This window comes from Nerophis ophidion, linkage group LG22 (genome assembly GCF_033978795.1).
Source record: "Nerophis ophidion isolate RoL-2023_Sa linkage group LG22, RoL_Noph_v1.0, whole genome shotgun sequence".
Classification (NCBI taxonomy): domain Eukaryota; kingdom Metazoa; phylum Chordata; class Actinopteri; order Syngnathiformes; family Syngnathidae; genus Nerophis; species Nerophis ophidion.
The window spans coordinates 7,642,386-7,655,343 of record NC_084632.1 but is presented as its reverse complement, the minus strand read 5'-3'; the positions used below and the strand labels follow the sequence as shown (position 1 = coordinate 7,655,343).

Here is a 12,958-nt window from a genome sequence, read left to right as displayed (position 1 = left end):
TTGCAGCTGCCTCTAGCACCGAAACACAGCCGGTGTTTCTTTGTTTGTTGTAAATCTTTAACACAGAGCGGTCAACTGAACATGTTTCTCTACGTCAACCAGCAAGTTTTTGGCTTGGAAAATTGTGATATTAAGTCGGCTCTCACCAGAGACTTCAGCGGATTATACGACCTCCTCCTGCAGCTCAAAAAGGCAGCTGTGATCTTGGCTCCTCGGCTTCTCTCAGAGACACTTGCGTTCACCGCAGCCATCCGACTTTCAGGTATGACTTTACAATCTCACTAAAACACTATTAAAACAATAAGCAGATAAGGGATCTCCCAGAATTATCCTAGCAAATGTGTCTAATTACATCTGAAACGCCACCAGGAGCCTTCGCCTTTTCATTCCTTTCTTTTTCTTCTAGTACTTCACTCTAAACGTCCTCATCCACGAATCTTTCATCCTCGCTCAAATTAATGGAGAAATTGTCGCTTTCTCGGTCCGAATCGCTCTAGCTGCTGGTGGCTATGATTGTAAACAATGTGAGGATGTGAGGAGCTCCACAACCAGTGACGTCGCGCGCACATCGTCTGCTACTTCCGGTACAGGCTAGACTTTTTTTATTAACGACCAAAAGTTGCGATCTTTATCGTCGATGTTCTCTACTAAATCCTTTCAGTAAAAATATGGCAATATTGCGAAATTATCAAGTATGACACATAGAATGGACCTGCTATCCCCGTTTAAATAAAATAATCTAATTTCAGTAGGTATAAGTGTCGATGTAGTGAAGTGGTGATACAGCTTTTAACTGCACTTAAAGGTGAAGTCATGTCACATTTGACCAGTTAGCTCGCCACTTTAAGCAAAAGAGAAAAAAAAGCCGTTTTCCCGGCTGCATAACGACAGGCTGTACACACAGTTTGCTTGCAAGTTGACATTTAAAGAGGTTTGAAGGACCTTCCATCGAGCCAAACGAGCTAACGCGGCTAGCTAGCGTGGGCTAAAGTTAGCTTGTGTCAGCCGAGCTGCGTGGATTGAAAAGGGCGACAAAACGACTCTCTGAACCCACAACGAAAACTTGTCATTGTGATGCGTGTTTTCAGCCAGACGTACACAACCGCATTTCGCTGGAATTACCTGTACTGTGGGCCGGCGGCGTGGGTGAAGCCGAAGTAATTACTTGCAGCCATTTTGGCATCTCCGGTACAGTACAGCCGTCAGAGAGTCACTTGAAAGCGAGAAGACAAGAGAGTTCACCCTCTCCACTACAGCCAAATGTACACCAAAATATATTACAATGTATTATTTGTTTCTGACCGACTTATTTCAGTTATATTCGATGAATACCGTTTCATTTTTATGGTAGAAAAGGATTCCTCTCACGGATTGATTGATATAGAATTATTTAAAAATGTTCCCGGAAGTGGATGCTGTAACCGGAAGTTGTTGGACGGGAATCATCTTGCTTCCGTAGCTGGGTTTCGTGCAAGTACAGATGAAGGTTTGTAGCTCTTTGGAGGGAGGAACCGTTTAAAGCAGCATTGGGCAAATTAAGGTCCGGGGGCCACATGTGGCCCGTTAAAGGCCTACTGAAACCCACTACTACCCACCACGCAAGCTGATAGTTTATATATCAATAAGGAAATATTAACATTGAAACACATGCCAATACGGCCTTTTTAGTTTACTAAATTGCAATTTTAAATTTCACAGGAGTTTCTTCTTGAAAACGTCACGTAATGATGACGTGTACGCTTGACGTCACGGGCTGTTAGGAATATGAGCGCTGCGCACACACACAGCTAAAAGTCGTCTGGTTTAACCGCATAATTACAAAGTATTTTGGACATCTGTGTTGCGGAATATTTTGCAATTTGTTCAATTAATATTGGAGACGTCAAAGAAGAATGCTGTTGGTGGAAAGCGGTGGATTGCAGCTGCCTTTAGCAACCAAAACACAGCCGGTGTTTCTTTGTTTGTTGTAAAGCTTTAATATGGAACAGAGCGGTCAAGCGAACATGTTTCCCGACCACATGTCAACCGGCAGGTTTTGGTGAGAAAATTGTGGTAATAAGTCGGCTCTTACCGGAGACATGAGCGGAGCTGGCGTCCTCCTGCAGCAGCTGTCAAAAAGGCAGCTGCGAAAGTAGAAAGATGGAGTTGGGAAGCTTTAGCCTTTAGCCACACAAACACACGGTGATTCCTTGTTTAAAATTCACAAAGGTGAAACTTTACTATGGATTAGAGCGGACATGGATCCCAACCGAATGCCAACCAGCAGGTTTCGGTGAGAAAATTGTGGTTAAAAAGTCGCTTCTTACCGGATATCAGCCGAACTTGTGCCGCCCATAAAGCTGCCGTCGACTTCCCTGAGACACGTACACTTCCGACTATCAGGTACTGTTAAACTCACTAAAACACTAGCAACACAATAGAAAGATAAGGGATTTCCCAGAATTATCCTAGTAAATGTCTCTAAAAACATATGAATCCGTCTCAATGCAATCACGTTTTTTTTTTGTTTGTTTTTTCTAATCCGTCGCTATCAATATCCTCAAACACGAATCTTTAATCGTCACTGAAATTAATGGGGAAATTGTCGTTTTCCCGGTCCGAATAGCTGTTTTTGTTGGAGGCTCCCATTAAAATCAATGTGAATATGTGAGTAGCCATCAACATGTGACATCATCGTATGCGACTTCTGGTAGAGGCAGGGCTTTTGTCCAGTTGCAAACTTTATCGTGGATGTTCTCTACTAAATCCTTTCAGCAAAAATATGGCAATATCGCGAAATGATCAAGTATGACACATAGAATGGACCTGCTATCCCCGTTTAAATAAGAAAATCTCATTTCAGTAGGCCTTTAAGCTTTTCAATCTGGCCCGCCTGACATTCCTAAATCATTGTTTTGGATGTTTAAGATTTAAAGTGTTGCTGCCATCATCATGTGCACTCATGTTTTCTAATGACCGTATGTCTTCAACTACCGTATTTCCTTGAATTGCCGCCGGGGCGCTAATGAATTCAAAACCTATTCTCACTCCTGCACTTACCAAAGGCATGCGGTAAAAGTAAGCATGCGCTAATTATTTTAAAACGTCTTCTCACTCCGGCACTTACCAAAGGCATGCAATAAAAATTCATGAGCTAACAGCTCACGCCGGAAGGAAAGACATGATGGCACATCTACGTCAAAAAATTTGGATACCTGGAGCCATTGGAGCCATCAGAAGGTTTCTGGCCAGGGTCTTACCTGACGATCCACCTTTCACAAGAGTCGGTGTGGACTACTTTGGTCCGTTCCATGTGAAGAAGGGGAGAGGACATGTAAAGAAGTATGGCGACGAAGCAAAGACCCCGAGTGGAATGGGGCAAGGACTACAAGCTTTTTGAGAAGTATTAAGGCTATTTTGGCACCTTAAATTTTGAGTTAACACGTTTAAGTAATTGTTTCAAGGACATTGATAACAATTAGGGGCCGGTAATGTAGGAGCCTAAATGCTGTTTAAGTTAATTTACATTTTATGGAAGGTGCTTTATGTTTATTCAGCCAAAAGGGGACTATTTACTTTATTTGCATGATAAGAAAATGTATATATTGAATGCTTAGAGTAATTATATAAAGCTCACTTTAGTTGTAATTATTACATTTGTCAAAATGATTTGATGACGTAACTGTTTTAAGTGCATATATGGTGGAAGGATCACCTTAAAACTCATTTGTATACTCTAGCCTTTAAGTAGACTCCCTTTTTAGACCAGTTGATCTGCCGTTTCTTTTCTTTTTCTCCTATGTCCCACTCTCCCTTGTGGAGGGGGTCCGGTCCGATCCGGTGGCCATGTACTGCTTGCCTGTGTATCGGCTGGGGACATCTCTGCGCTGCTGATCCGCCTCCGCTTGGGATGTTTTCCTGCTGGCTCCGCTGTGAACGGGACTCTCGCTGCTGTGTTGGATCCGCTTTGGACTGGACTCTTGCGACTGTTTTTGATCCATTATGGATTGAACTTTCACAGTATCATGTTAGACCCGCTCGACATCCATTGCTTTCCTCCTCTCCAAGGTTCTCATAGTCATCATTGTCACCGACGTCCCACTGGGTGTGAGTTTTCCTTGCCCTTATGTGGGCCTACCGAGGATGTCGTAGTGGTTTGTGCAGCCCTTTGAGACACTAGTAATTTAGGACTATATAAGTAAACATTGATTGATTGATTGATTGATCTGTGTGGTAAGGTTGTTTATGGACGCAAGGTGTTATGGGTAATGGCAGTCAGGTGCGGTGGAATCGAGCCACACAGTTTTTTGACCTCACTCATACTTTTTCTCATTCATACTTTTTCTAACTAGTACTGCAACAAACTCTCTTTATTTTGTCATTCATTTGTTCCCACATCGTGACTGTTTTATGTTTTGAATTATTAAGATCACAAGTAAACCATACAAATGAAGAAGAACGTCTGGAGTTTTTTTTTTTTGTTGCCGCAGCAAGCGGAGTGAATGTGATAGTAGAGGAGCGTCAAGCTTAAGGCTACTTTAGGAATCTACAAGTGTGATGTAAGCTTGGACCTTAAATCCTACTGAATAGCTCTTAATCCCCTTCCCTTTATCCATCCATCCATCCATCTTCTTCCGCTTATCCGAGGTCGGGTTGCGGGGGCAACAGCCTAAGCAGGGACACCCAGACTTCCCTCTCCCCAGCCACTTCGTCTGGCTCTTCCCGGGGGATCCCTAGGCGTTCCCAGGCCAGCCGGGAGACATAGTCTTCCCAACGTGTCCTGGGTCTTCCCCGTGGCCTCCTACCGGTTGGACGTGCCCTAAACACCTCCCTAGGGAGGCGTTCGGGTGGCATCCTGACCAGATGCCCTAACCACCTCATCTGGCTCCTCTCGATGTGAAGGAGCAGCGGCTTTACTCTGAGTTCCTCCCGGATGGCAGAGCTTCTCACCCTATCTCTAAGGGAGAGCCCCGCCACACGGCGGAGGAAACTCATTTCGGCCGCTTGTACCCGTGATCTTATCCTTTCCGTCATGACCCAAAGCTCATGACCATAGATGAGGATGGGAACGTAGATCGACCGGTAAATTGAGAGCTTTGCCTTCCGGCTCAGCTCCTTCTTCACCACAACGGATCGGTACAACGTCCGCGTTACTGAAGACGCCGCACCGATCCGCCTGTCGATCTCACGATCCACTCTTCCCCCACTCGTGAACAAGACTCCTAGGTACTTGAACTCCTCCGCTTGGGAAAGGGTCTCCTCCCCAACCCGGAGATGGCATTCCACACTTTTCCGGGCGAGAACCATGGACTCGTACTTGGAGGTGCTGATTCTCATTCCGGTCGCTTCACACTCGGCTGCGAACCGATCCAGCGAGAGCTGAAGATCTCGGTCAGATGACGCCATCAGGACCACATCATCTGCAAAAAGCAGAGACCTAATCCTGCGGTCACCAAACCGGAACCCCTCAATGCCTTGACTGCGCCTAGAAATTCTGTCCATAAAAGTTATGAACAGAATCGGTGACAAAGGACAGCCTTGGCGGAGTCCAACCCTCACTGGAAATGTGTTCGACTTATTGCCAGCAATGCGGACCAAGCTCTGGCACTGATCGTACAGGGAACGGACCGCCACAATAAGACAGTCCGATACCCCATACTCTCTGAGCACTCCCCACAGGACTTCCCGAGGGACACGGTCGAATGCCTTCTCCAAGTCCACAAAGCAATTCCCTTTATGCGATCTCAAATTACCGATATTGAAATCAGCCTCCTCCATTTTGAAAATGATGACAGGGGAAGTGTCACTCGTGACATCAAGAGTTTGACCAGGCGGTAATACTGCGCATGCGCTAATTATTTTGCGAAGCGAGTTTGACCCGCCAGTAATTCAAGGCAGGCGCATCAATCAATCAATCAATCAATGTTTACTTATATAGCCCTAAATCACTAGTGTCTCAAAGGGCTGCACAAACCACTACGACATCCTCGGTAGGCCCACATAAGGGCAAGGAAAACTCACACCCAGTGGGACGTCGGTGACAATGATGACTATGAGAACCTTGGAGAGGAGGAAAGCAATGGATGTCGAGCGGGTCTAACTTTGGGAGGTCTAACATGATAAAGGATTTGAAAATCATTGTATTCCGTTTGTGTCCACATCCAACACAACTTCCCAACTCATATGGAAACAGGGCCTGTAAATCAGGTGGACTTAAACGGGTTCTACTGTATTTTGAAAACAAGTTGTCACACTCCAGACTCCTCTTCAGATCCCTGATGTTGGTATATTTTTTGACAACATAAACAAATGTCTGTGTTGCGATCTGCAGCGAGTTCATGGTGAAACCTGCAAGGGGCCCACTCAATGGAGGTCCTGGTGCCCAGATTCTGAGGCTCAGGGTGGACCTCCTGGACTCGTTTTTGCCACACAACGTAGGACTCGGCACAGCAAGGCCAGTCGTCGATACCACCCGAGTCCGAAATAAGAGGTACGGGAAAGGGGGCTGGGTGCGGTTCAGGAGGAGAGCGGCAGAATCCTGAACTTTGGCCGTAGTGGACGCGGCTGCTCCGGTCTTCCTGAAAGTCCGAGCTCTGGTGAAAGCGAGTGGAGAGGGAGTCTCGCATACAGCACCGCCCCAGAGCTGTGGTACTGTGTCCTTGGTGATAGCAGTGGGTCTGTAGCTTCATAGGGACAGGAGACATCAGGACAGAGGGCCCTGAAAAGCTGCTCGGGTCCTGATCCTGATTTTCTGTCCCACACACATTAGAACAGTCTGGTTTTGTGCACTGGCAGTGACTAAGCTGAGGAGGGCAAACAGATGGATCTTTGTCCAAGGGGAGTGAAGAAGGTGCAGATGTTGCTGCTGTGCCCCCCTGCTCTTCATCTGAGCCCTGGCTGCCCTCCCCTTCCATACTATGTGCCCTGCGGCAATTCAAGTAAATACAGTATACTGAGTCTTTACATGCTGGAATCTGCACTTTTGCATGATATACTATAATATATCATGCAAAAGTGCCGTTACTAGTGCAAACTATAGTTACTATGGTTATGTAATTAGTTGCTATGGTCATCTAATTAGTTACTATGGTCATCTAATTAGTTACCATGGTAATGTAAGTTTGATTGATTGATTGATTGATTGATTGATTGAAACTTTTATTAGTAGATAGCACAGTTCAGTACATATTCCGTACAATTGACCACTAAATGGTAACACCCCAATAAGTTTTTCAACTTGTTTAAGTCGGGGTCCACGTTAATCAATTCATGGTACAAATATATACTATCAGCATAATACAGTCATCACACTAGTTCATCATCATTAAACAGTGGGGCAAAAAAGTATTTAGTCAGCCACCGAATGTGCAAGTTCTCCCACTTAAAATGATGACAGAGGTCTGTAATTTTCATCATAGGTACACTTCAACTGTGAGAGACAGAATGTGAAAAAAAAATCCAGGAATTCACATTGTAGGAGTTTTAAATAATTTATTTGTAAATTATGGTGGAAAATAAGTATTTGGTCAACCATTCAAAGCTCTCACTGATGGAAGGAGGTTTTGGCTCAAAATCTCACGATACATGGCCCCATTCATTCTTTCCTTAACACGGATCAATCGTCCTGTCCCCTTAGCAGAAAAACAGCACCAAAGCATGATGTTTACACCTCCGTGCTTCACAGTAGGTATGGTGTTCTTGGGATGCAACTCAGTATTCTTCTTCCTCCAAACACGACCAGTTGAGTTTATACCAAAATGGATACATGGATGATACAGCAGAGGATTGGGAGAATGTCATGTGGTCAGATGAAACCAAAATAGAACTTTTTGGTATAAACTCAACTTGTCGTGTTTGAATGAAGAAGAATACTGAGTTGCATCCCAAGAACACCATACCTACTGTGAAGCATGGGGGTGGAAAAATCATGCTTTGGTGCTATTTTTCTGCTAAGGGGACAGGACGATTGATCCGTGTTAAGGAAAGAATGAATGGGGCCATGTATCGTGAGATTTTGAGCCAAAACCTCCTTCCATCAGTGAGAGCTTTGAATGGTTGACCAAATACTTATTTTCCACCATCATTTACAAATAAATTCTTTAAAATTCCTACAATGTGAATTCCTGGATTTTTTTTTCACATTCTGTCTCTCACAGTTGAAGTGTACCTATGATGAAAATTACATACCTCTGTCATCATTTTAAGTGGGAGAACTTGCACAATTGGTGACTGACTAAATACTTTTTTGCGCCCCACTATATATATATATATATATATATATATATATATATATATATATATATATATATATATATATATATATATATATATATATATACAGTATATATATATATATATATATATATATATATATATATATATATATATATATATATATATATATATATATATATATATATATATCAAATCCGAGTCCATGGTTCTCTCCCGGAAAAGAGTGGTGTGCCATCTCCGGGTTGGGAAGGAGACCCTGCCCCAAGTGGAGGAGTTCAAGACTTGTCATCAAGTCTTGTTCACGAGTGAGGGAAGAGTGGATCGTGAGATCGACAGGCGGATCGGTGCGGCGTCTTCAGTAATGCGGACGTTGTACCGATCCGTTGTGGTGAAGAAGGAGCTGAGCCGGAAGGCAAAGCTCTCAATTTACCGGTCGATATACGTTCCCATCCTCACCTATGGTCATTAGCTTTGGGTCATGACCGAAAGGATAAAATCACGGGTACAAGCGGCCGAAATGAGTTTCCTCCGCCGTGTGGCAGGGCTCTCCCTTAGAGATAGGGTGAGAAGCTCTGCCATCCGGGAGGAACTCAAAGTAAAGCCGCTGCTCCTCCACATCGAGAGGAGCCAGATGAGGTGGTTCGGGCATCTGGTCAGGATGCCACCCGAACGCCTCCCGAGGGAGGTGTTTAGGGCACGTCCAACCGGTAGGAGGCCACGGGGAAGACCCAGGACACGTTGGGAAGACTATGTCTCCCGGCTGGCCTGGGAACGCCTCGGGATCCCCCGGGAAGAGCTAGACGAAGTGGCTGGGGAGAGGGAAGTCTGGGTTTCCCTGATTAGGCTGCTGCCCCCGCGACCCGACCTCGGATAAGCGGAAGAAGATGGATGGATGGATGGATATATATATAAAATAAAAAAATAAAAACACAAGGTGACCTCCCAAGCTCGCAAACAAATGACCCACAACTGCGAATGGGTTGGCTTTAAGGAGTCGTTCAAAAGACTCGACTCGTTCACAAACGTCAGAGTTCCACTTGCAAGAGTTGCAGATAACAAGACAAATATGTAAATTTACAGGTAAAATAACATTGAAGAAATGTTCACAGAGCAAAATGACTGCCAGGAAAATCAAAACATATTTTTTTTTACTGTACTGCACACCTTGATGTAGATATATTGTGCAGTCAACTGCATTTAGTCCAGGGCTGTTCTCATTGGCTGAGTGGAGCTGAATAATGGATGTTGCAGAGGGGATTTGAGGGTTGGGCCGGGGGTTGTGAAGGGGAGGGGGGACGGGATGCTGTTGCCAGGGAACACCAGCGACGTGGAGAACCACTGCAGGATCATCACACCGCTTATTTTGCCCGAGTCACTACAGGATTAAGACGCTCCCACGGAAGGATCGGGATGCTTCAGGCGGGGTTGGGTGAACTAGGACTATTTGGCAGGCAAGAAGATACATGAAGATAGTCCAAAGGTGGACAAAGACGTACAGGAGAGGAGACAAGGAGGGAGCTGAGGGCGGGGGTCCTCCAGCACAGAGGTGCCCCCTGTCCTCCAGCACCTGCTGCTGGCTCACGTCCGACATCGAAGACACGGCCGGCCCGTGTTGTTGCATGTCAATTAAGGCCCCAGAAGACCCAGACTTATGCGCTTGTGTCCGGGTGCACACCAATCTTCGCTCCTGGGAGTGAGAAGAAAGGAGGTCAGAGCATTTCCAAGGGGATCACGGACATCTCATGTGAGTACTTGCACGGACATGTAGGTCAAAGGTTGTGATGTGGAAGATGTCCATCATGGGCTGCATAGAAGTCTTTGACATGACAGCACTTTGGGCCATTCTTTTGCTTTTTGCACTAATTCAACCGCAGGAAGTGAGTGGAGTACAAAGAGCATGCTTCCTCTTAACGATCAATTTACTGTAAATATACTATATGTCCTAAACCAGGGGTGTCCAAACTTTTTCCAATAAGGACCGCACACTGAAAAATGAAAGCATGTTAGCATTGATCTATTTTTTTTATTTTTAAAACCAATATAAATTAAAGATTTTTTTTTTTACTTTTTGGCTCCACTCAAGTTTGGTCTCGGGTACCCGGACGGGTTTCAGTCATAAAAACAATAAAAATAAATCATATATATATATATATATATATATATATATATATATATATATATATGTATATATATATATATATATATATATATATATATCTCAATTTTCTACCGATTGTACCTTTTGGGGTCACGGGGGGTGCTGGAGCCTATCTCAGCTGCATTCGGGCGGAAGGCGGAGTACAGCCTGGACAAGTCGCCGCCTCATCACAGCCGCAACATATATATGTGTATATACATATATATACACACACATATATATATATATATATATATACACACACATACTATATATATATATATATATATATATATATATATATATATATACATATATATATACATACATATATATATGTATATATATATACATACATATATATACACACACATATATATATATATATATAGATATATGTATATATATCTATATATATATATATATATATATATATATATATATATATATATATATATATATATATATATGTATATATATATGTAATTATTATTTTTTTGTATTTTTTAAATGTTTTTTTAACACCTAACTCTTTAAATCAAATTTAGGTCCATCCGTCAGTATAAAAAGGAATATATATATATATATATTATACCTGTTATGCCATTTAACAAAAAAAGAAAAAAAAAGGGAAAGAAAACCCAGTTTGTTATGGCAAAAACACAAAATATGCAATGTTTTCCTCCCAAAAATTTCGATTTCTTGGGGACCCAAAAAGGTCCCACTCACAAACACTGAACATTAGTCATAGATTTTTTTTTCACTTTCAAAACTAAAGTCTCTAGATCAACTTCAGATATGTGCATCGATTATAAGTTGTTATACTTTTTTTTGTTTTTGTTTGTTTTATGCCATTTATTTCAAAGAAACAAAAAACAAAAACAAAACGTGCGTGTATATATATATATATATATATATATATATATATGTGTGTGTGTGTGTGTATATTTTTCAAATGTTTTATTCAACAACTAACTCTTTACATCAAATTTATGTGTATCTGTCCATATAAAGAATAAGAATAAAATGTTTTATACATGTTATGCCCTTTTTTTAAAAAAGAAAAAAACAACATTTTTTAATGGCAAAAACACAAATTATGCAATATTTTTCTGCCAAAAATTTCAAAGTGGAATATTAGATGTGAATGAACTAAATAGGTCGATAATTCATAACATTGATTTTAATTCATTATCATTTTCTGAGTGATGACGGTTAAAAAAACCACAAATAAGGAACACATTTTTTACTTTCAAAACTTAACTCTTGAGATCAACTTCAGATCTATTTGTCCATTATGAGTTTTATACTATTTTTAGTTGTTTGTTTGTTTGTTTGTTTTATGCCCTTTATGGCAAAGAAAAAAATGTTTTTATATAGCAATCACAAAATATGGAATATGTTTCCCTCCCAATATTTTTAAAAAAAATTATTTCATGTGAAATAATTAAATAAGTCAACATTGATATTAATTAATTACTATTTTTGAGCGATTAAAAAAAATCACACAACATTTTTGGGGGATCCAAAAATATCCCACTCAAAATAAGTCATACATTTTCAAAACTTAAGTCTTTAGATCAAATTGATATCTGTTCATTGATTATAATTTTTTTTTACATATCTTTTTTTTGTTTTTGTTTGTTTTTATGCCTTTTATGTCAAAGAAAACATGTTTTTATATGGCAAACACACAATATATGCAATATTTTTGCCCAAAAGATGTTTAAAAGTGGAATACTTCATGTGAAGTAATTGGATCATTAAATAGGTCAATAATTCATGACAACATTGATTTTGATTCATGAATACATTGTGACTATTTTTTGAGCAATGATAGCTTTAAAGAAAAAACATCTTGCATGGCAGTTTTGTGTTATTAGAGTCAAAATTGCAACTTTTTTCCTGTCAAATTTGACATGTTTGCTCTTTTATTCCACGTGTTTGTGTTTTGTGAACATGACCCCATGTATGATGTTTTATGCCCCTTGTTTTTATTGCAAAACCACTAAATACACAATATTTTCTCCCAACAAATTTCACCGTGGAATATTTGTCGTCAAGTAAATAAATAGGTCAATTATTCACAACATTTTAATTCATTATTGTTTTATGTGCAATGACAGTTGAAAAAAAAATCCTGCTAAAATTCTTAGTCCCACTTCTAAAAATGTTGAAAGTAAGCCTTTGTTTTGTTTTTACTTTCAACACCGACACAGAAATACCACATCATGGCTTTGATAATGTTGTTTTTAGCTTTCTTTGACGTGAACAAACATTTTTTGGAGGCATTTAAGACATTGTTTGTTGCGTATAAAAGCCTCGCTTGGGTTCGAAGGTAAATATTTTTTATTGTTTGCTAAATCTGTACGTGACTTTTTGAATTATGAATTAATATTTGCATTATAAAATCTGTACTTGGCTTTTCGAATTATGAATCATTATTTGCCTTTCTAAAAGAAGCAAGCAGGGAGATGTATTTTTGTACTTTGCAACAATATTGTCAGGTTCAAAACCCTGATGACATCTATTAAACAGACAAGAAGCAAGGAATTAAACAGAGACAGGATTCAATTTTGCGCAAATGAGGAAAGACGTCTGGGCTGT

General features: G+C 41.1%; 2 protein-coding genes across 4 annotated transcripts in view; one reads left to right on the top strand and one right to left on the bottom strand.

Annotated features, from left to right (window-relative positions):
* The window catches only part of zfr2 (zinc finger RNA binding protein 2), a 31,465-nt gene extending 30,195 nt beyond the window's left edge, over positions 1-1,270 (bottom strand). For both annotated transcript variants that reach the window (XM_061883166.1, XM_061883167.1), the window contains exon 1: positions 1,123-1,270. In XM_061883166.1, the coding sequence (XP_061739150.1) occupies positions 1,123-1,175 (53 nt within the window). In that variant the 5' untranslated portion in view covers positions 1,176-1,270. The remainder of the gene's footprint in view (positions 1-1,122) is intronic.
* Positions 1,271-9,524: 8,254 nt separating this feature from the next.
* The window catches only part of atcaya (ATCAY kinesin light chain interacting caytaxin a), a 37,471-nt gene continuing 34,037 nt past the window's right edge, over positions 9,525-12,958 (top strand). The window contains exon 1 of one of the 2 annotated variants that reach the window (XR_009803651.1): positions 9,525-9,958. The gene's annotated coding sequence lies outside the window, so the exon portion shown is untranslated. The remainder of the gene's footprint in view (positions 9,959-12,958) is intronic. The other variant, XM_061883164.1, reaches the window with a different exon arrangement.